The sequence below is a fragment of the Cuculus canorus genome, chromosome W (genome assembly GCF_017976375.1).
Source record: "Cuculus canorus isolate bCucCan1 chromosome W, bCucCan1.pri, whole genome shotgun sequence".
NCBI classification, from domain to species: domain Eukaryota; kingdom Metazoa; phylum Chordata; class Aves; order Cuculiformes; family Cuculidae; genus Cuculus; species Cuculus canorus.
Window position 1 is genome coordinate 20,407,706 of NC_071440.1, and position 24,524 is coordinate 20,432,229.

Genomic DNA, 24,524 nt, shown 5'->3' on the forward strand with positions numbered 1-24,524 from the left:
ACCTGTACACTCAGCATAAAAATTTAGTTTCTATTCTTTTGTCCTACAAACAAAGCCTAAGGACAGGCTAAAGGAGTTAGATTCCATCCTTTGCCATCACCTAAAAGGTTAGTTAGATTTTATTCAAAAACTTTGTACTGTGTGCTAAGAACAGTCTAATTTTTCAGTAATGGAACTCACCGAGAGTGAGAGCGACTTCTTGATTTCCGCTTTTCCCTAGATCTAGACCGTTTTTTTCAGGGGACTTCTGGATCTGCATCTGTCCTTGTGTCTTGAGAGCGACCTGTTGCCAGATCTACTTCTATATGAACAATGTCAGAAGAAAAATATTCTAATATTGAAACTTCATAAAAGTTAAGTCAAGCAAGAAGGAAAAAAAACCCCACATAAATCTTGCCTCACTACATAAACTTTCCTAGAGTTACCCCTCAGTAATACGCTGCCTACCAACATTTTTGTAAATATGGATACTTTAAGCTTCACCAGGTGCACATGCACCCCTTTGAAACAATGCACCATTTAAGTAATACTCATGTTTCATAATAATTTCCATGTATATTCTGTAAAATATAAATTCATATTGTATTAGGATAGCTGTCCTTAGTAAATCTAGTGCATAGACAATTCCTTGCAGCTTTTAAAAATAATTAGTTACTTTTTCCTTCTCTTCCAGGCCCAGTCACTTATTGCAGTCTTGATCAATGAAGAAAGATGGCTTTAACTGGCCTCTTTGATCTCCAGCCTTACAATACAATTGAACTTAAAAAAAACCCCACCACTACATACCACAAAACAAAAAAAAAAACCCCTACTCTAACCCACTCTCTGTGGTTCAGCATCTAGTCAAGTTACCTTTTCAGTTGAGAGGATATGTTAGCATGGATTTCAATTATAAGAGTTCTCAAGAAAAGGGATGAGCATTGTCTTGTGAGACCTCATCTGGAGTACTGTGTCTGGTTCTGGAACCCTCAACATAAGAAGGATATGGAGCTTTTGGAACGGGTCCAGAGGAGGGCTACAGAGATGATCAGAGGGCTGGAGCACCTCCCATACGAGGGCAAGCTGAGAGAGTTGGAGTTGTTCAGCCTGGAGAAGGCTCTGAGGAGACCTTAGAGCAACCTTCCAGTATCTGAAGGGGGCCTACAAGAACACTGGGGAGGGTCTGTTTACAAAGGCCTGTAGTGATAGGACTAGGGGCACTGGCTATAAACTGGAGACGGGCAGATTTAGACTAGACATCAGGAAGAATTTCTTCACTATGAGGGTGGTGAGGCAGTGGGACAGGTTGCCCAGGGAAGTTGTGGATGCCCCATCCCTGGAGGTGTTCAAGGCCAGATTGGACGGGGCCTTGGGCAGCCTGATGTAATGGGAGGTGTCCCCGCCCATGGCAGGGGGTTGGAACTGGCTGATCTTTAAGGTCCCTTCCAACCCAAACTATTCTATGATTCTATGATTTAGTACACAATAAATAAAGAATGCAAATAATGTGTAGATACTCCAGTAGAAATCCGATTGAAGTCGTCTGCTAAGCATATATAGTATAGTCTCAGATTTGATGGAGAAAAGAAGACTTTAAAAAGGTACTATACTCTTTTTTGCAAAATATTCCCTATATTTTTAATTTTATATTCTGTAGGAAAAGAAAAATAAAAAGCTAAATTTTAACATTATGTTTCAAAAGAACACATAATTGGATACTTTGCCTGAGAGGTTAAGGTACGATGAAGTTAAACTTAACCCAAGACAAAAATTCATGTATATTACTCAATAAATCCTGAAGAACAGGGAGATACAAAAAATGCCAGCTCCACTTGTCTTCTGCAGCTCAAGACACACAGAGTAAGATATACCAAAAGGAGAGGAGAGGCGATAATTTTTTTACCTACAGCTTTGCTCCATGTCACGCATCAGTGCAGAAATACCAACTAATTACAGGGAAAATTAATTACAATTTAGTCTAAATCAGACCTTGAATAAATTTTATATCATGGACATTAAAGCAATTTAGGGGGTTTGTAAAACTGGAAAACGCTAAGGACAGTTTATTCTTAGGGATGAAGTTGCCTCAACAGATCAGACTGGTCTTTTTTCAGAATGTTCTCAAAAATGACATTAACAGTAGTAAAATGATTTAAAAAAAAAACATATAACTATAAACAATTGTTTAAAGCACGGGTTTTCTGCAAGTAAAAAAAATATGCAAATTTGTCTTCTAAAAATCAATTTGATTTGTGTCAGTACAAAATAGCACTGAGATTACTGCAGTGTTACACAAAACAAAGACTGTTTTTTCAGTTTTGCCCTGAGTTAGAGAAACAGAAGAGAAGCAAGCAATAAGGAAATGAACAAATGATTCTTCTTGCATTAAAAAGGTACCCAACGTTTTGATGTCATTAGATAACATGTACTGTGTAACACCATCACAAAACTGAAGCCTGCAGTTAGATCATATTTGTCTGGTGGTATAACTGATGTAGTGTGTCCCTCTGGCCAGCTTTTCTGTATGTAAAAGAATTCTAGTTGCTTTGTTAAAAGAGAGTGGATGTAAGCTATAGCCCGGCGGTTACTTCGGTACTTCAATCAGCAGCTTTCTCCTGGAAGCTTCACAGGTTCAATCCGCGGGCACCCCTGGCTCACTTTTATATGTTTTTACCTGTATGGGAATTCTCAAGGCTGCAAATGCATTAACTTTTCTATTCCTTTGCAGTTTTTTACTCTCAGAGGATACTCCTTTTGGACTCTTAAATCACGTCTTCATTAGTGTCTGGCTAAAATTCCCTTTACAGTTGTCTGCACTAGGACCCAGCAGTTGCTGATCTGATAAGGGACACTGGAATGCAGAGTGTTCTTCATAAATTGTTACTCCCCTAGAGAGAGATAAGCACTCCCAAGCTGAAACAAAACAAAAAACCTTACAGGAGTAAGAGGGGGGAGATGGGGGGGAACTCACACACAGTTGCAGTGCTGTCACTGCAACACTGACAACCCTCATCTTTTTAAAGTGCAAGCCATAAGTCATCAAATACATTTTGAGTTTCTTTTTTTTTTTTTTTTTGATACTTAATGTAGCTAAATATCTTTAGATTGATTTTGTAAATGATCAGAAGACATTCCTGACATTGAATCCTTTCAGGAAGCATTTGTAAAGTTCCATCCACAAAACACAGACTATTTCTTTTTCAAATATAGAGGGCACAAAATGAAATTATGCTATATGGCACAAAATGTACCATGAAACCATAGAAATGGTTATGCTACATGGCACAAAACGTACCTTCTACTGTGTTTTACCTGAAAGTAATCCTGAAAACATTTAGCATTGAGGGGAAAAGATTATCTCTTCAGAGACAAAGTTCCTAATTATTCTGATTTGCTCAGTGCAAGTTACTAATCTTCTCTATGAGGATACTTGTCTCATAACTCAGTAAGAAATCTGAGTAACCACCACCACAAAAATACCCAAAACCCGACCAACCAACTAACCAAACCCACAACCCCTCCCCCCACAAACAGTATGATCTCTTAATCCAAAATAAAAAACATACCTACCTGTGTTTCGAATGCGATCTTTTCCTTCTAGATCGGGATTTTGAGCTAGACCTGGATTCTGAACGAGAACGGGAATGAGATCGACCGCCTTTTCTTTCACTGCTCTTTCCAGACTCTGAGAGGAAAAAACCACTTTGCAGTGTAAGCTCAGAACATTTAAAGATCCCAGTTAACAATCTGGCACAAGTGGAATGTACCACATATAGTGCAAGGGGCCTACACTTTGCACATCTTCCTTCTTTGCAAATATCCTTCAGAAACATCCAAGAAAGTCATTGCATATACTCGTTGAGTGCAGCCATCCTGCAGCAGTACACATAAACCAGATAATTATAAACAGCTAGGTCTGTTGGGAATGGGATTTATGTTGCTGCCACAATGCACAAGATTACAACACATTCTCCTCTGGTACATTATGTAATATAACTTTTTTTTTTTTTTTAATAACCTCGAAAGAATAGAGTAAATTTAGAGGGCATAAATTTGAAAACAAGCATAAACTGTAAATAATAATTAGTACTTTCTATACTTTTAGATATTCCAACCATTGTATAAATATTGAAGTTCCATTCCTCAAACACTAAACAGTGGAGGAGGAAGAGATGGAGAAAAGGGGGTGAAAAGTTTGATGCAAATGCCAGGAAGTCAAAAGAAAGCTTACCAGTGACCTCAGCAGACTTTGGCTCAGACTCTAAAAGATTATTAATCTGCTGCTTTGAGTACCCTTTTCCTGTGTTTGAAAGTGCTCTTAAAAGCCAGGGTACACACAGAACATGTCTGTTAGGTAACAAAGATAATATACCTACCTGGCTCAATAGCAGCAGATATGAAAGACTGGGCTTCCCTTACTCTCTTCATCACTTCTTCTAGTTCCTTGGCAGCAGCTTGTGGTGTCATTTCAGGGGGCTTCACTATTGCATTATTGGAGTGATTTATTCTAAATTAGGGAAAAATAAAACCTTTAACTCCCAAACACTTGAAAGGGAAAATGAAAAACAAATAACACCTCAACTTCCACATATGACTAAAAATTTCAAAGTTCAGCAAAACTACATATTTTTCCTAACGCTCATCTGAAAATGTCTGTCTTTTATTCCTTTCAAATATTACCATTTAAAATAAATGTGGCACAGTATTTCTGTGTTAAAATATTTTTCTAGTAGAAGTCTAGAAATCTGGTTTTCTGTTTCAGATCAAATCTCTACATTAAGGTCTACTAAGCACATACACATCATATATAAAGCTTAATTAGCAACAAGGACTTTGCAGATTCTCTCACCGTTATGGCTTTCACTTACGCAAGATTAGATGTAGAAATGTTTTAATCGATGCCATCTATATTCTTCTTAGAGAAGGTTATGCCCAACCTTGAAACTGGAGTTCATAAAAGCATTCATTCCAGTTTCTAACAATAGGTCCTTATATTGAAAAAATATTCATCACAGCAGTTTCCTCCACATCAAAGTCATAAATGTATAAAGATACTAAGAAAGCTCTCATTCCATATTCATATGGATAATTAATTTCTTACTTCAGTGGCCTGTCTCCAAACATGACTCCATTAAAGGCAAGAGCTCGAGGTACAGAATTTTGGTCTGCAAATTCCACAAAAGCAAATCGTGTTGGTTGCGTCTCATCACCTGCCATTCGCACAAATTTGACTTCTCCAACTTGCTTAAAGAATTCAAGCAGCTGATCTGCTGTTGTAGTCTAAAAAGAGTCGAAGAGCTCAGTTGAAGTAAAATAGGTAAAGAAAACCACTTATCCAACATATCAGGTAATCTAAGAGCTGCAGATTTTGGAAAGACATCTCACCATTATTATACAGGCAACGTGAATTTAGTAATGTCACACTTTAAGAGAGAAAGGTATTAATCTAAAGAATATACTACAATTTAAAATAGTGCAACCACAAGCCCTGAAGTCCTACATCTAGGTTAAAAAAAGCACTTGCACAGGATTTTGTACTTTTCTGGTGCCTCATTTAAAAAAAAATGATGAGGAATTTCCCTATACACCCATGCCCAAGCTATTGATTGTGAATTTTAATCAATTAGAAAAAAATAATCCAAACAATATTACAAGACTTTGCTTGTTAGAAAGCAAACTGTGGAATTCATTAATTCAATCAATTGCTGAAAGAAACAAATTTCTGTCAGACCTAAATTTCCTGTCAGAGAAACTCAAAGATATTTATGCTAATTTTGCAACTTCCACTAGGACAAATCATTCCTTCTTACTGTACTTCAGCAACTGCACACTGTTGTGGGTGACAGCTACCATGATCTCACCAACTTCTGAGGCACTGTTCAGCTAACACAACCGAGCTGGAGATTTGATCAACACATAAGTATGTTTCTTGAATACAGCTACACTGATTTTTCTGGTATCCTGCTGGAATGAATTCCACAGTCTGGTCTGAACTGATTGGCAAAGGAGCATTCAGAATTTGAAATATCACTAGGCACCAAAAAGAGTATCTTTTTTTTTTTGCTTAAATTCCTATTGGCATTAACTAACAAAGACTCTTAACATTTAAGATTACAATTCATAAATTACAACTCTGCATCTTCCATTAGTATTGCCAATAAAAAAAAAATAAAAAAAAGCTACCTGTGAATTCAGATTTCCAACATAGACAGTTCTTCTGATTTCATCAATTTTAGATGGGTCCACATTCCCCATAATTGGTGGCTGTGGTATTTCTCCCAGGGCTGTAATGTTAGGGTCCAATGCTGCTGGTATAGCCCCCAAAGTGCCAAGTGAAACACTGAGCTAGAAAATGCAAAAATAGAATATGCAACTGTTAAAGGATTTTCACCAGACAGTGGGTAACTCTAGGCTTGCTTTATTCACAACTCAGAGTTGGGCCATCACCTCAGTGAGTGGCAAAGGCCCACACAAAATCATCAGATATTTATATATTTTGACATAGCATTATACAACAGCTATTTTCTTTGAAAAGTTCTTGGTGGTTTTCCATGTGCTCCTAGTTCTTTATTCTTCATTAACTCAAAAGTCCACCTTGATAATTCATCTCCACTGTCTCGTTTTGGTTCTTCCTCAGAAGTGATGCTTCAACGGTCGCGTTCCACCTCTGGTCATAAAAGTCACTTATCTTCTTTCTTGAGACACATCTATTCTCCTTTAAACTTCAAAGAAAAAACCTCAAGCTGTTCCATTAACTCATACCTATACCTAGTCTATGCCTATACTCAAAAATAGGTTGACCTAATCATCAGTTATCATCAGATCTAATACCTGCGTTCCAAGTCTGACATTTCTAGCACAATCTGTTGATTCAGCTGGACTGGGGCTATACTTGGGACAATTGAGCAGCATTCTTGTAGTTGTCATAAAGATTGATTTCCAACACCTGCTCTTATTATATTCTTAATACAATACTCTGTTTATCACAATCAACCATCGATAATATCTAAGTCCTACATGGATATATTTATCATATTTTCTCATTTCTCTTAACAGCAACCATGCAGTGGTGCGAGATACTTCACTTGTTAATACTTGTCTGCCTTGTGCATTTCTATAAAAATAAATCTAATGAATATAGGCAAGACCTTAAACAGTAAGATCCCAGATGAGTACTGTACTGGGTTTATGTGGCAAAGGTTTTGGTAGCAGAGAAGGCAGCTACAGGGGTGGCTTCTGTGAGAAGATGCCAGAAGCTATGTTCCAGTTGGCTCCAAGATGGACCCGCTGCTGGCCAAGGCTGAGCCAAACAGCAACAGTGGTAGCACTCCTGGGATAATGCATTTAAGAAGGGGGAAAACTGCTGTGTAACAGCAGTCAGCAGAGAGAGGAGGGAATACGTGAGAGAAAAAAGCCTGCAGACACCAAGGTCAGCGGAGAAGGAGGGGGAGGAGCTGCTCCAGGCACCAGAGCAGACATTTCCCTGCAGCCCATGGTGAAGACCATGGCGAGGCAGGCTGTCCCCCTGCAGCCCATGGAGGTTCACGATGGAGCAGATATCCACCTGCAGCCTGTGGAGGGCCCCATGGTGGAGCAGGTGGATGTGCACTGAAGGAGGCTGTGACCCCATGGAGAGCTCTCGCTGGAGCAGGCGCCTAGCAGGACATGTAGCCCCATGGAGAGAGGAGCCCACACTGGAACAGGTTTGCTGGCAGGACTTGCGACCCCATGGGGATCCACGCTGGAGCAGCTTGTTCCTGAAGGACTGCAGCCCATGGGAATGCAGCCTGCGGGAATGACTCATGTTGGAGAAGTTCCTGGAGGACTGTCTACCGTGGGAGGGACTCCACACTGGAGCAGGGGAAGAGTGCAAGGAGGAAGGGGTAGCAGGACAATGTGTGATGAACTGACCACAACCCCCATTCCCAAACCCCCTGCGCTGCTCAGGGAGAGGAGGTAGAGAAATCGGGAGTGAAGTGGAACCCAGCAAGAAGGGAAGGGTGGAGGGAAGGTGTTTTAAGATTTGTTCTTAATTCTCATTACCCACTGGTAATTGGCAATAAATTAAATTAATTTCCCCAAGTCGAGTTTGTTTTGCCCATGACGATAATTGCTGAGTGATCTCCCTGTCCCCTGATCCCCCCGCCTTTCGTCATGTGGGGAGGGGGAGTGATAGAGTGGCCTGGTGGGCATTTGGCGACCAGCCAAGGTCAACCCACCACAAGTACTTTTTTTAAAGAATAAAAATCTACCCATAAATAACCTTCTATAGTATAAGGTTTTCTGTGCACTGTCACTTAACACCTTATCAGAGTTTTTTTTTTTTTTTTTCCCACAAGTATTATAAATACATGAGGAACTGCTGAGGCCTTGCCCAGCAAGGGAAGAAGGGAATTTGCAGTGCCCATGGCCAGTTTGTTCCATAACAGACATCAATCCATCAATCTAAGATTACACTAAGCTCTGCTGTGGAAGTTTGTGCCGAGTGCCCCACCAACATTGTGCCACACATTGTCAGCAATGGTTTGGGAAGAAACTGTCAACATTCCCAACGGTAGGTGAAGTGGTTGACAAACTCCACCAGTATGCGGACAGATTCTCTCGGCCTTTCCAGGCCTGCATCTCAGCTCTGGAGAAACTGTCTGAAAAAGTGTCCGAAAGATTCAACAGAGCCAAACAAAGATCTGAACGCTTATTTGACAAACTGTTTGAGAAATTGTTCCACACGGAGGATAGATCCTACTCCTCACCTGCACAGGTCCACATCACAGCCACTAAGACAAGATGTCCTACTGTGAAACCAACCTGAGAGAGCCCGCAAACACCATGACGCACACTGTGGCTTTTCCTGCATGATCATGGAGAGGACATGAGGAGACAGGATAGAAAACCTACTGCTGCCCTAGAGTCACAAGTTCGTAGTTTAAAAGGAAATACACATGTGGATTCTTTCAGGAGAAATGTTGCTCCAGTCTCCAGTGAATGGGTTTCAACCCGCTGTGATCAAACCAGACCCATTCCTAGATGGGTACTATGTTCCAAATTAGAGGGGCCCTGCCTCCAGTCAGGTGGAGGAGAGGGACAGCCGAGTTTATTGGACTGTGTGGATTCCATGGCCTGGCACGAGAGAACCACAAAAATACAAAGCCTTAGTAGATACTAGTGCGCAGTGCACCCTATTGCCAACGAATCATAAAGGGACAGAATCCGACACTGTTTGTGGAGTGACAGGGGGATCTCAAGAAGTGACTGTAGTCAAGGTCTAAGTGAGCCTAACTGGGAATAAATGGGAAAAGCACCCCATTGTAACTGGATCTAATGCACCGGGCATCCTTGGCATTGATTATCTTAAGAGAGGGTACTTCAAAGCCCCCAAAGGGTATAAGTGGGCCTTTGGTACAGCAGCTGTAGAGACTGAGAATATTAAACAGCTGTCTAAACAAATGGGCCAGAGGTTTTATTAGATAAACTAATAAAACACCCAAACATGCACAAAGCCATTTAGGTAGAGAAGCACTCGGAACAATTTAAGTACTGTAGACCTGACTATCCATGGCTAATTACCAGGATGGGATTTAAAGCGTGCAGATGTAAACTGTGTGCAAAACCCCATCTGGAGTTTACTGTTCACTGGTTTGCGCAAATGCAACATTAAAAATCAAATAAATCCCCATGCATAATAAATCAAAAGTGCTATGCCTAATGTGACAGATAAAAGGACTGTAGGACTCTTTCCAATATTTTTGTAAGATATATCTAGAGGAATCAAATTTCAGGATGTCTAGAAACATGTTTTTAAGACTTCACACTTCCTTCTTTGAAGACTTTTTCTACTTTCTGCTATCCAAGCTTATGTTACTATGTAGCAGGATAGGAATTAATCCTTTTATGCAATGTAGTTTTACTTGGGCTACTTTACACACTGCAACTATCCACCAACAGCAGTACCATAAACCTCAAAGTATATAACCAGTACCTGGTGATGAGAACGGGGTACCTACTTTAACTCAGTGTTATTGGATATGAAAAGCAAAGATCATTCCTAAAATACGGTGGGAAGAGAAGGGAATAACACCTCTGGTATTTTGTAGCGTGAATTTTGGCAGGTAAGTACACTGTATCGGAGAACTCCACTAATCTTGCCAAAAAATTAAATGAAGCCCTGGATAGGGACATCAGCTGAGTTTAGAGACAGAAGCATAAAACACGGACTGAGTGAGTTGAGGGGGAAGGTAACTGTGCAACATTGGATACTACATGCTTTACTTAATCCTTTGTTGCAGGCTTCAATCAAATCTGACATTAAACTTTATTTAACAATCTGAATGTGATTGATAAAGATACTTTTAATTTGGTCCTTTCATCATGATTTCAAAAGGCAATTGATATATTTGTCATATATATGAACTAAAGAGGGCCCAAAGAGCGGTGGTAAATGGAGTTAAATCCAGCTGGGAGGCCAGTCACAAGTGGTGTCCCCAGGGCTGGGTGTTGGGTCCTTTTGGACAAACGTATCATGTAAGGCAAGATCATTTCGGTTGAAACTCGAAGGATATTAAGTCTAAGATCTTTCCCTACAAACACAGTCACTTCCTAGAGAATGAGGACAATATAACACTCATCTTTAGATTTGGGAATTGAAATCTCTCCTGGGGAACTTTATAAAAAAAAAAAAAAAGTCACTTAAAAATCACAACTAAATCAGTGTGCTGGGTTCCTGGTTTGAAATTGATTTTCTCCACCCAAGAAAGCAACTGCCTTTCTAGCAAATTAAGTTTCTATCAAGCGTTAGAAATTCTCAACAAGCCACCAGTAATTTCTTTTTATGTAACAAGAGTAAACTACTGTCTTTACTTTAAATCATCCTTTTATTACTGACTTGACTTCCTCTTTAATATTGTAAAATTCACAGATAATTTATTAAAGATGCATATAAAAACAAGTGAATTTACTTTACTAGGTTAGTTTAGAAACAAACGTCTCTAAATACTGTTATTACACAAGTTCTGTTTCATATCTTTATCTTTACCAATGATCTGGATGAGGGGATCGAGTGCATCCTCAGTAAGTTTGCAGATGACACCAAGTTGCACAGCAGTGTTGATCTGCTTGAGGGCAGGAAGGTTCTGCAGAGGGATCTGGACAGGCTGGATCGATGGGCCGAGGCCAACTGTATGAAGTTCAACAAGGCTCAGTGTCGGGTCCTGCACTTGGGCCACAACAACCCCGTGCAGTGCCACAGGCTTGGGGAAGAGTGGTTAGAAAGCTGCCTGGCAGAGAACGACCTGGAGGTGTTGGTCAATAGCCGGCTGAACATTAGCCAGCAGTGTGCTCAGGTGGCCAAGGCAGCCAACAGTATCCTGGCTTGGATCAGAAACAGTGTGGCCAGCAGGACCAGGGCAGTGATTGTACCCCTGTACTCAGCACTGGTGAGGCTGCACCTGGAATCCTGTGTTCAGCTTGGGGCCCCTCACTAAAACAAAAACATTGAGGTCCTGGAGCACGTCCAGAGAAGGGCAGTGAAGCTGGTGAAGGGGCTGGAGAACAAGTGTTATGAGGAGCAGTTGAGGGAACTGGGCTTGTTTAGTCTGGAGAAAAGGAGGCTGAGGGGAGACCCTATCGCTCTCTACAACTACCCGAAAGGAGGTTGTAGCAAGTCGAGTGTTGGTCTCTTCTCCAAAGTAACAAGTGATAGGACGAGAGGAAACAGCTTCAAGTTGTGCCAGGGGAGGTTTAGACTGGACATTAGGAAAAATTAATTCATCAAAAGAATTGTCAAGTGCTTCTAAGAGGCTGCCCAGGGAAGTGGTGGAATCACCTGGAGGTATTTAAAAGATGTGCAGGTATGATGCTTAGGGACATGGTTTAGGGCTGGAGGTGGCAGTGTTAGGTTAACAGTTGGGCTCAATGATCTTAGAGGTCTTTTCCAACCTAAATGATTCTATGATTGTATGATTACTTATGCTTCATTAGCAGGAATTTTGCAGCGGAACCATGAATAAGCACATTTTATTTTACAAAATGCCTAAACTATTACTTCATATATCAATGACGGCAGTATCACCCATTTTAAGACAAAAAAAAAAGCCAAGATTCTTGTGAACTAAAGGATTTTCAAAGTCATGCAATGTCTCTTCTACAACGACAGTTATGAACCATAAAGAGAATTAGCCTAAACCTCTAATTGGTGACTTTGGTCCCATTGTTTCATTATATAAATTGTACCCTCTAAAACAGCTGTTGGAACACAAGCTTCAAAATGGATGCTGACCTTTGTGCAGGTTTTTGAAATAGTGCAGAAGAAAACAAATTTGGTTAAAGCAATGTATGGATGGATGGAAGGAAGCCAATGAATACATTCATATCTTTTAGGATGCTGATCAGCATCAGCTAAGAACATGAGAGTAGGTGTAATGTTTCTGGTAATGGAGACAGACAAGGAATCATCTAAAGACAGATAGGTTTGGGAATCCACAGGAAACCCTTAATCCAAAATTCCTGGATGGTACTAGTAACAACATCGATACTCACACTCCTGCAATACGTTTGGAAGACTGAGGACTTTCATCTTCAAATAACACGGGGTTAGTGACATTAAACCCAATGTTTCTCAAGGATTTACTATTTCCAGAATTCTCTCTGAACAGGGCACAGCAGCCTGTTGATGTCAAGAAAGGCTTACAGAGACAAAAGGGAACTGAGCAGAAGCAGCAGCCGCTAGCTCCTATGCTTTTTGCAGTAAAAACATTGTTAGGCTAACAGTCAAAAGCCCTGTCAGAGAGATATCAAGTAAAAGCACCCTAACATAGCATTTTAATATTCTGAAGGACTGTATCAAATTTAACTATTATGTTTTAACAAATTTTTAGGAGGAGGATAGTGCTGCCACTGGATCAAATTAATGGGTCTAAGGAAGGGACAATTAAAATGGACACAACCAAAACCAGTATTTACCCACTATTTTGCAAAATAAGAACCTGAAAGAAACAGCCAGGAATGGTAGTTTGAGGGTAGATCACAAGATCTACCTCTCAAAAGAGGCACCACGGCTAAATCCTCACTGATTTAGCATATAAGAGGATAACATCCATGGATCAGATACTTCTTGTTCTCTGAACGCAGAAAGGCTACTGAGTACAGAGGAAAACCAGAAATCAAACAAGGACTGAATGTTACTTACTGTAGTCAAAGAGGTTGGGGCAGGTATAGGAAGCAACCCTGCACCAGGCATCAGGCTTGTCATAGTAGGAGCAGGTGCCAATAGAGAAAGGGCTTTGGCTTCATCTGGGATTCTACCTGAAAAAGCAAATTAAAGCGTTACACTGAATTGGAACACTACACAGATGTTACTCTTTCTACGATTTTACAATTACCCTTGCATTTAAAAATGTAATAAATAAGAATGAATCTATCTATCGGATCCTTACAAAGAAACAAATATAAATGTAAGCATTTCCTTTTACCCTGCTCTACTAGGAAAACCAAAAGTGAGTACAACTTCAAAGACTAGCAAATCTCATAAATGGATTATTATTTTAAAAACTGAATAATGCACACAATTATTTAACACTTTGAGCTATGGGTCACCTGTACTGGAAACTTAATGTTCATGAACGAAACGATATCAAGCATGGACGCTTTCCCAGGGCGATGTTTTCACGGTGATCGAAAGCTGTTTTACACATGACAACTGTTCGTGTTGGCTGCATCACTAATAGCACACAGAACATCAGATACAGAAAGAAGAACATTTTTTAAAGCTTAATCCCCAGAAATGGCAATTAACCAAATCAGTAAAAGAGAGAAAGGAAAGGGGAAAGGAACAAAGTATGTGCTAACTGAATTAGTGTGCTTCTCCCCCCTCTGGTGTTACCTACTTTTGATGTAAAATTAAATAAAAATTACTCTGACTCCACACAAGATATACTACAAGTAAAGTTGGGAGTGAAGGAGGGGAGGGCAGAAAAAATCAGATTTGTACTGTCTTACATTCTCACCCTCAGTTTATCTGAGGTCACCTCAGTTTATCTGAAACTTTGATAACTTAGCTTTACATTTACTGAGATTGAAGAAAATCATAACTGATCATCTACGCAAGCTACAAGGACCAACACAAAAAAACAAGACTGTGCCTGTAACTTTTTATTTAGCAAATTAAGAAAGTCAACTACGATCACCTTCAAAATAGTTCCCTTCTGAACTGACGTATGGTTGCATACGATGCTGCCAATGTTCAAAGCAATTCCGCAGATCATTTTCTGAAAGGTTGTTGAGGAACTGTCAGTTTTGCTTTCACATCTTCTACCAACAAAAAAATGGGTTCCTTTGAGCAACAACTTGATCTTTGGGAAGAGGGAGACAGGTCTGGTGAACAGAGTGGGAGCTCAAGCATAGGGATATTGTTATTGGCTAAACACTGCTTCATAGACAAAGCGTCGTGGGCTGGCGCACACTGACATTTTCCGACCGAGGGTAAGAAAATGTCTCTATTTGAACACACATCCACTCGTACTGAGTGAAGCGACTGAGCTGAGACTTGTCTCACTGTGACAGGTTAGAACATGTTCTATACCCATCTCTGTCTCTCCCCTCCCACTCTTGGTTCCTGAGCTATAGGGTCAGTCTTGGGGGGCTTTTTGTGTTGGACCTCGTATATGTTCCTAAAATATCTATTCCCTGCTATTTCAACCATACTATATTCCCTGTCATGCTAAAAGTTTAAGTAATATCTAATCTGAACTAAACTAAGGTTTCATTCAGAGTTAGTTACAATTATACTGTTAAATGAAATCCAAAAATCTTCAGAAATCAAAAGATGTAATAATTAATTACAAATACAATTGAATGTATTAAATTTGAAATACAGTGGGATTTAAACTGGTACAAACATTAAACACCAAACTGAAAACCTACAGAAAGCAAGTTCTAATTATACTAGGTATCTATTATCTATTCAAAATTAGTGGCATAACTGCATATATGCTATCCAACTGAGCCCTTTGGTGTTACCCCATGCACTTTAATTAAAGTAAATGCTTTTATTTAAATATTGCTTTAAAAGTCAAGGTATATACAAATATTGTGCCAGTGGCTTTTACTTCTTTTGTTCAAATTGTATATGTTTTAATTATAAAACCCCTAAAACTAAAGGATTTAAAAATTAATATATTTTGTTAAAAAAAAAGCAAAATATAAGTTTGAAAACACGAGTTACAATAAACCCCACAGGAATCATACTACTTTAAAAAAATAAAAAGAAGACAAAAGTGTTGCAAACCTGTTGTACAGATCTGCAGCAAGGACTGGGTTACACTTGGATAAGACCAAAGGACAAAACAAATCTAAATGAAAATTAATTTACATGTAGCATGGGTAGAATAGAAAAGATAAAATAGCAGTACTCTTTTTTTTTCCTCATGCCTCCTATTTAGATTTATTTTATTTATGTTAAGTTTTGAGGCACCTTGCTCCATAACATGTAACAAACCACTTGATTTTGCAATCTAAAAGAAAAAATAGGAAATTAGCACTTAGGAATTAACTGTGCAATTACATCTTCCAGGGCTTTTTTAGAAACATACATGAATCTGAGTCATCGCCACAATGTTCAGCACTCTTTACAAGTCTCATTTTGAAGTTAGGCATGCAATGAGAGGTGTACTTGATTTGCCTGTCTGCTCATGAGAATCGGGTATTTGGCTGCACATCCTGCTTACTATGTAGCTCACTAACATGCTTCCAAATATACAGTTCCAACAACTGTGCGTGCAAATTAGGCATATATACCAGTACTTCTGAAAATCTAAATACTTAAATGTTTTCAAATGATTGATGAACCAGATCTTCTCTTGAGCAGCCAGCATCTTGCAATTAACTGGATACTCATACAAGTTTCTACAAGATCAACAGACATGACTCAAGTAAAGCCAGTGGCAGAAATGGCTCCTAAAGTGGTGCATCTGGATTCTGATTTAGATCCTTGGTAAGTAATGTACATAAGCATATGCCCAATTTAAGCATGCAATTACATAGAGCCAGTTCAATATACACTTAACCAGATAAACTTAAGAGATGATTAATGCAGTTAGGCCTTTTAACAGGAACTGAATTATGCACATAACTAAACAGACAGGGAGTCAAGTTCAGAAAGGTACTTAAATACAATACTGAACTTTAAGCATATGAGTCATCTTACTGACATAATTGGAATTATTCATTTGTTCAAAGGTTGCTTAAGGAAAAAAAAACAGTCCTGCAATGATTTTCCTAATAAAGTATTAAAGTTAAATCATTAGTCCTTGCATTTCTCAGCTATCATGTCCTTGCTCGGCTCAGCCTGTTTACCAGACTCTTTCCGATCTTAAATTTGCCCCACAGCGCCCATTCACAATTAGTTTTGCTAAAAAGACAGGACATTTAATCGAGTGTCTCCTTTTTTTATAACAAATTCAGAATCCTCTGAACACTTTCAGTTAAGTAAGCTATTAGAGCAGTTACAAAAATGAATAGCATGCATATCTAAACTATAAAGTCAGCAGCGTTATTTCCAGAATACTTTGGTCCCTCAACGATGTAATGTTTTATTTCAAATACAAAGCCTAGTTGGTCGTTCCATGCCACAAACAAAGATCTGCTCATTTATTTTATTTGAGAATGAGGAATCCGTATCTCTACAGACAGAATCCACAAAATTTGCCTTTACTTTCAGAGATACTGTCTTTTCAAAAGACTTCCCTCTAGTTTTTAAGACCAGGTCAAACTTTTTAATAATTCTATAGAAAATAAACTGTTGTGGATGAAAAATAACAACAACCAAACCTGAAATAGCTTGCAAATTTAGTTCCCTGTTCTTCAGACAGTTTTGAAAAACAAATTTTTTTTTGAATTTTATCTCCATGAAATTATTTATAAAAGGAATACAAGCCCACAAAGATACAACAAAACGTGGGTAATGACATAAGAAATTACAACACTTTAGTTTAAGAATAAGTCTTTCATTTTTTTAAATCATGGTATTTAAAAGCTGAAAGGAAATGAGGTAAAGATATTTATTTTCTAATAAGGAAAGCAAACAAAATCAATATGCCACATCTATTCAAGGTCAGGTTGGATGAGGCATCAGACCGGATGACCTTCATGGTCTCTTCCAACCCAAACCATTCTATGATTCTGTGTTTTGTGATAAGCCCTTCTAGCAGGCAGATGGAGAACGCCATCCTTAGAAATATTTCTTAGAAGCTTATGAGTGTTTAGTAAATTATAGATTCTATGATAATTTATCGATTTTATCTTCACTTTGCAAAGGAATATGGAAGGAAAAGTAGATTAGCTCTGCATTGCCTAGATACCTTATGCTTCTCCAGAAATGTACAGTTCTCCTAAATATCAGTTATGATTGTTACTTTTTTTATATCAGTGTTTAAGAGTCCTGGTCAACCTAGTCCATACCAGAATCCATTTTGCTAAACACTGAACAGAAGTATCTGTGTTAAGCAGGTACTAATCACAGTATTTTTATCCCCCCTCCACATGCTCAGAAGAAATTCATTTCCTACTCTTTGTACTGAAACTACATGGTTAACTTCCCCAAAAACTGCTTCAGCAATAGGTATGTTTGTTTAAAAAATACTTCCTGTTCACATCTACTCGAAATATAATTAAAGGAATTGTTATTTTCCTACTATTTTAAATCAATGGAAAACGCACAAATACAATAATTTCTGTGTTATCCAATTCATGATTCTTACTGGATTTAGCAACAGAGATTAAAGAGAACAGAACTACTGGTAATTACCTCAACTGGCACAGCTAAATCCAACAGACATCACAAAGCAAAGCTCTTCCCAGCTGCAGTTCACAGCCTGGTGAATTACCAGTGAAACCAGTTGGCCCCGATGCAGCTGGCTGGGAAGAGCAATACCTGAGGACTAGACACACCACCTGGTCCAGCACTTCTGTTTCAGGGCTTCCATTTCCCAAGAAAGAACAGCCATCATTTAGGGATGAGAACTTTCTCAATCTTTACAGCATGAACTGCCAGGGCTTCTGAAAATGTGAGATGATTTTAACTCTTCTTGAAGTAATCACCACTGGAGCATGCAAAAGTGCAACACACACATACATACACACACGCACAAATATCTTTTCAGTCTTCTCACAAATAACAGTGTTAAAAGATAATGTGCCTCATATAAGACATTCCAACCAAAATCTCAGGCTGCATTTGTCTATATGAGTGGTAAACAGATTTTCTAAAAATTACAAAAACAAAAGGATGAAATCTTACTGCCGCTGACCTCACTGGAGCAAAGTTTCATCAGAAGCAAACAAATATTTAATGACATTCAATATTCATGAAAGTTCAAAATCAGAAATAATTATTTTAAGCCCTTCATGTTAGAAATAAATAGAAAGCCTTTTAAACAGACCATGCATCCTGAAATAAAACTACTCTGCTGAGAAGAGGAAAAATAGCAAAGATCATGATTTTACTTTGTAAAGTTAATTTCTCCATAAAGTAGGTTTCAACTGACCTCTTCCAAGACAAGCTCATGAAGCATAATATATGAAAGAACACATCTTAAAACTGATATATTTTTCACTATTCCAGTCTGACACAATGTGCTTGTCTGTTGAATTTAGATGTTTAAATGTATTCCAAACCAAATTTATCCATAATTCAGTGTAAAATTTAGTTAATCATATTCTAAATTCTGTGTATACCATCCACAAACAGCTTCAGGTCAACTTCAAAATGAAACACTGCAAACCCTTTACAAAACATCAATTTTTCAGAACTGAATTACCAGTTCACAAGTATAAGGGAAAGAGATTTAACAGAATAAAACCAAAAAGGGAAAAAATAAAAGTAAAAGAAACAATGGAAAGAAAGCAAAATAAAATAAAAACAGAGACAGGGCGTCCATCTTCAGCAGGCCAGACTTCGATTTCATTTTCCCCGTGAAGGTTTCAGTTGGCGGCAGGTTTAGTGGCATGGCAAACAATGCCTAACTCAGGCAAGTGTAACAGGTCTGCCTTGGCCAGTCTAGTCATCTAATAATGCACAAATATCACATAGAGAAAACATACAAAACCAAATTAATAGTCAAAATCCATCTACTCGACAATGTGGACATAAAATTTAGAATTATTAGGGTGGCATCTTTGTTTATCTTTCAACCTTCACATTCTCAAAGTATAACATTTAAAGAAAAACCTACTGATACAGAAGAAAGTCATATTTTGACAACGCGATAATGTTACTTCATTCAAAATTACATTTTTGTTAAATCATTTATTAAATGTCACAAAATTAACATTGTATTCATTTTGTAGTGATTCCTTCCTTATATTCCCTTGATTTACCACTGTTTAAACACACTCCATATTTCAGATTTTATTATGGTTTTAAAAAACATGTTTTCAGAGTTCCATGTTACCTCTCCTCTACGTTCAATTCAGTGCATGAAATGTTTTATTACTGGCACTGTTGGCCATGGATATAATTTAACTTTCCAGTAGAATATAACCATTGCTACTTTAAAAGCCCATGATACACTCCACTGACTCTGTTAACAATGATATATAGTGAATCAAAAATGTTGCACTGTGGTCTCCAAAGCCATGCTAATTCCACAGAATAAATTTCTCAGAAAGTTAAACTTATATGAATTCACATCTTTACACATTAAAATTAGTGATTCTGTTAGAAAGATACATGGAATCAGCATTTTGACTTTAAAAGAAATTTGACCTCACAACCCAATCACTTGTTCACCTAATTATGCATAAATCTCTGTGGGGTTCAGAACGATCTGGAACAGTGATAATTTTTCTGTAATACATTTTCTAAGAAATGCCTAATAAGTCAGCTACAAACAGGGTTAGAACAAGATTTCTCAGAACTTTTGATTTTATTTTCTTTCCACTCATTGTCTAGCATCAAGAGACACAGGAAAACGTAGCTTTACCTGCTTAATGCCATATCATGTCAGGCAGTGATCTCATCACAAGAAAAACACAAGGAGGTGTTCATTCATTAGACAGCAATCTTTCCTCTCTGGCAGTACTGAACCAGTGTTAATGACTTTTCAATGAAACGTAAAACTAAGATCTTGAAGAATTTGTAGTCAATTATTTAACGTCAGTTTTCCAGTAATAAGGACTCTGATCTGATACATTTTGCCTACCAAAAGCCTCTACAAAGCTTCAAGTGAATACAGCAATATCCTTTGTGGTTTAAGAACAAGTTCCAAACATAAAACCAAAAAGCCCTCAAAACAAAGCATAAAAGTAACTAGAAATCTAGACTTCAAAAATACTTATTAATATGCCCACATTAACAAGGCTACAAGAATAGACAGTATATTGCAGGTCATTTTAGAGTCTATGAAATTTTGGAGACTTGTCAGAGTTTGCTAGGAACACCCCAGACCATTATTACAGCAGCACTCATACTATCCAGATCATGATGTGGCAGGCATACTAAAACTGGTACTCTGGGACCACTGTTAAACTCCAAGAAGTCAACAGTATTTTTTGAACCAAAATCTGATGCTTGCAGTTAGAAAAGTCCTGTTAATAGGAGATATTTCTGGACTTGCTGCAGTTTATAGGTCAATCATTCTAAATATCGTTGTTCATGACAGAACAGCTACCATGTTCAAAGCTCCACTACACCAGATGGAATGTTTCCATTCCAAGGAGGCAAAAAGTCCAGATCTAAATGGGCAGATGCTCAATTCCCGCAACAATCTCAATGAAGTCAATGGAGCTCCAGCAATCTGCCTACATTAGAGCCATGCTTCATAGAACTGTATTCAGATCTGGGATAGTATACTAACACTAAGAACTACCTTGTATTAAACACATATGTAAAAGCACGACATCATAGCTAGTTAAAGGAACACTTGAAAATTTAGTATTCACCAAGTATTTTATTTTATTAAGTTATAAAAATATTTTACACTAGAAGCATTCTGTACAGCTGACTGCATTTTAAAAGAGAGATCTAAAATAAAAAAGGAGTACCAGTATGCATAAGAAAGCTTTTTTATTGCATGCAAAGTAATATTTTCCACAGGAATAAGAAAGGAAAACTGGGGTTTTTTTAATTAAACTAGCAGCAAACATTTATATTCAAACAGTAATTACCACCACAAGTTCAAAATATTTTAGATTAGATGAATCTAAAAAGGTCAAATGCATATATCACATCTACAAGACAAAATTGGGATTCAGTCTTAAAAAAAGGGAAACAAAATAGTAAAAATAAAACCACCAAACAAAAAAACCCACCACACCAAGAGTGATACATTAAGATCCAAACTGCTATATTATCGGTGGCGGGAAATTGCCTGATATTTCAGTGCTCCATTGACTTTAGTGAGAACTTTGTGTGGGAATAAGCTTGACAAAACAAACCATATTGAAGGGAATTATTTTACCTTTTCTTCTCCCAAAATATGTAATAACTATGAAAAATTGCATTATTTTAATTTAAATCAACTAATTTTTACTAATTATGAATTTCAATTAAATCTATATAATTGGGTTTCTTCATTTAACTTCCAATTTTGTTCCAATATTTTTTTTTAAAATCAATAAAATAACAACAGAGCACCATCTCCTTACATAGAAAGCTTAAAACAATTAGCAGACAGGACAAAGACCAATGTTACAGATGAATGTCTAAAATACCAACCTTCTGCACAGGGCACAACTATCAAAGCTCTGTCAATAAAAACTGTGTTAGTTAGATGCTGGGCCACGCCAACACTCGATGCTTCGCGAAACTTAATATAACATACTTTGGAGGAAAATGCAAGAGGTGCATTGCTGCAAGATAAAAGGAAAAAAACAATTAGCCATATTAAGTAATTGTATGCACGTATTTTCAACTGTTATTTCTTAATAATAATTAAAAAAGAAAAGTTTAAGACTTCCTGGAAAAGTTACCCAAAAGACAAGAGTATAGAAATTTACGAATTTGCCTACTTATTATGTCACTAAAAAAAAAGCATAGCATAGCCCCTCCTCCTTTTAATGGAAACTTACAGAAGCCAAAATCCCAAATTAACAAGGCTGGAGTACAGGATAACACTGGAGGAGGTATGAGGGATTCACAATTAGTCTAGAATAAGGAAGAAAATTAAAAATATGTATGTTGGTTAATTTTCTTTTCCAGTAGAAAGTATACCAAAAGAGACATCAGAAAGCACAATATGTAATCTTGTTCAAAACTAAAGGACTTTGCTTTAAAAAAAATACATTCCCTAGTCAAGGCTTATATTCTTTATGCAAGCAGTTTATTTCTTCACATTAAATAAGTACAGGTGAAGCCTTCAAAGACAGAATAAAATAGGATATTGCTGGAACATCAGCAAGCTCCACTTGAAAAAAAAAAAAATATCTGTCTTCTAGTAAGGTGGCAAATCATGGAAAATACACTGCACAAACTGTTTAATCCTGAACCTTCCTCAACTGAAACAGAAACACTTGTCAACTTTCTGGAAGTACCATAAACAGTTCAAGTTTAGCTCAACCCATCTTGTAGCCCTTCAAATTCCAAGCAGGTACTCCCAATATTGTTGTATGTGATTAATTAGGCTTTAGTATTTAAATACAAACTCAGAAGTCTTCGACATGCTATTTCATCATATTAATTACATAAATGAACCAAGGATTTAGTCTGAGGCAGGCAGATTGGTAAGTTTCTGGTTACCAGAGAAAGGTAACATCTAGGTAAAACATTTAGAGAGCCAGCCCATCAACTTCAGAATGGCAGTCAGAAATATTTATGATGGAAAACTCTGTGAAAACAGAGACGTTGAGGAACCAAAAATAAATAGGGAGTGGGAAAAACATAAATAAGAAAGTCAACCGTAAACAATTTAGTAAAACATCACAAGATGACTACATTTCTTCTGTCTGCATAATTTGACTATAGTGGACAATGTTTTCACAGTTTCAAGTTTTCACATTCAGAAAGGAAATAAATGTATAAAATGGTTTTTGAGCCATCTGTAAGGTCTTGGTTCAGAACACTTTCCATCAGAGCTGACAAAAAGCTATGACTTTTTCAGTACTAAGCAGAAATGTCTGCATACAACTTGTAATCTTACAAATGGCTGAAGCCTCCACTGAAGATTCTGTGCTTCTAACATCTCTTAGCTTTTTTCTTTTTTTTTTTTTTTTGTTTTCATTGCTAACTCAAAACCATAATTATTTTCCAGGTAGTTCCAGGCTCCATAAATAATCCTTGTAAATTTCAACAACTATAGAGCCAGCTATGACAAGTGTATTTTTTATAGTATTTCCCCCCTCGGATTTCAATCACAAAAGCTATCTGGAAATTACGTTAAAAATATTAACATCACAACACTGCTGCAACAAGGCTCTAAAAAGAAGTCTTGGTACAAAATGTTTTCTGAAGGTTAAGCTATTCAACACAATTCACTGGAGAAGTGATGAAGAGGAGATTAAGGGGAAAAGTAGAAGGCTGACAAACGTGATTTGAAAAAGGTGAAGGATAACATACTTTTATTTGGAAAGACCATAACGCTGGATTAGAAAAAGTTTTTATGCTTTATAAAGCGTGTGCATGCATACATATGTCTACATATTCTGTTTACTGTTGAGCATCAAAAGAACTAAAAGTTCATATTCATTATAAATAAATATGCCCAGCAAAGACAATGGGATCACAAACGTTAATATCTCAATTTGAATGCTTTTTTTTTATATGAGATGATTCATACAGAAGAGAATGCAACTTCACTCTGCTCTGCAAACTCATGCTTGACTAAAAATATTTTGTGTGCACACTGAATATTTGCAGTACAGAATTGGAGAGAAAACAGGTTACAGTTCTACACAATGCAACATGTAACTTTATTTCACCACATAGCTTTATCTATAAAAATTTTAGGATGATACTCTTAATATCGCATTATATATTATTCTTGAAACAAGAACTGCTGGCCTTATTTTTTTAACTATGTGCTTCCCTACAAAGGCTAGCAAACAGGGCCCCAATCTCAGTGAAAACTTAGTTAACATAAATCTGGAACGACTGAAAGCTTCTTCTTATTTCTCAGCATGAAATACATTTAAAAGAGCATATTAATATTTGTCTTTCAGTAGTCAATATTCATGAAACCTACAATTCACTAATTCAATTTATTGAATTATGTTCTTCAGCTAGAAACTGGACCAAAAAGTGAGTTTCTTGCTGTTCCGGGAAGGTGACAAAATTCATGTTCTAGAATACATCAGAAGTTTGGACTGCTTACAGAAATGTTTTTAAAGCTGACTGGGATGACATGAATTTTTTGCCTGATGTTGACTCTATTGTATAAAGCAAACTTCCTTTTTAATTGAATTAATAGAATGAATTTATTTTAAAACAATCTAAGCCTTAAATCATTAAATATCTAAGGAAAAATATGAGAAAAAATAATTTTAACAAATTGCAGACATCTTTTGTAGCATCTTTTTGCTTGAGATACCTTTGCTACCCACGCACTTGTCGATGAAACACTACT

At 37.4% G+C, this 24,524-nt stretch overlaps 1 protein-coding gene across 1 annotated transcript in view; it reads right to left on the minus strand.

Annotated features, from left to right (window-relative positions):
* Positions 1-24,524, minus strand: part of LOC128850238 (splicing regulatory glutamine/lysine-rich protein 1-like) — a 42,988-nt gene that overhangs the window by 16,546 nt on the left and 1,918 nt on the right. Inside the window, 8 exon segments of the mRNA XM_054053233.1 lie at positions 181-236; positions 238-301; positions 3,550-3,664; positions 4,356-4,486; positions 5,081-5,259; positions 6,163-6,324; positions 13,160-13,275; positions 21,683-21,816. Coding sequence (XP_053909208.1) covers positions 181-236; positions 238-301; positions 3,550-3,664; positions 4,356-4,486; positions 5,081-5,259; positions 6,163-6,324; positions 13,160-13,275; positions 21,683-21,816 — 957 coding nt within the window.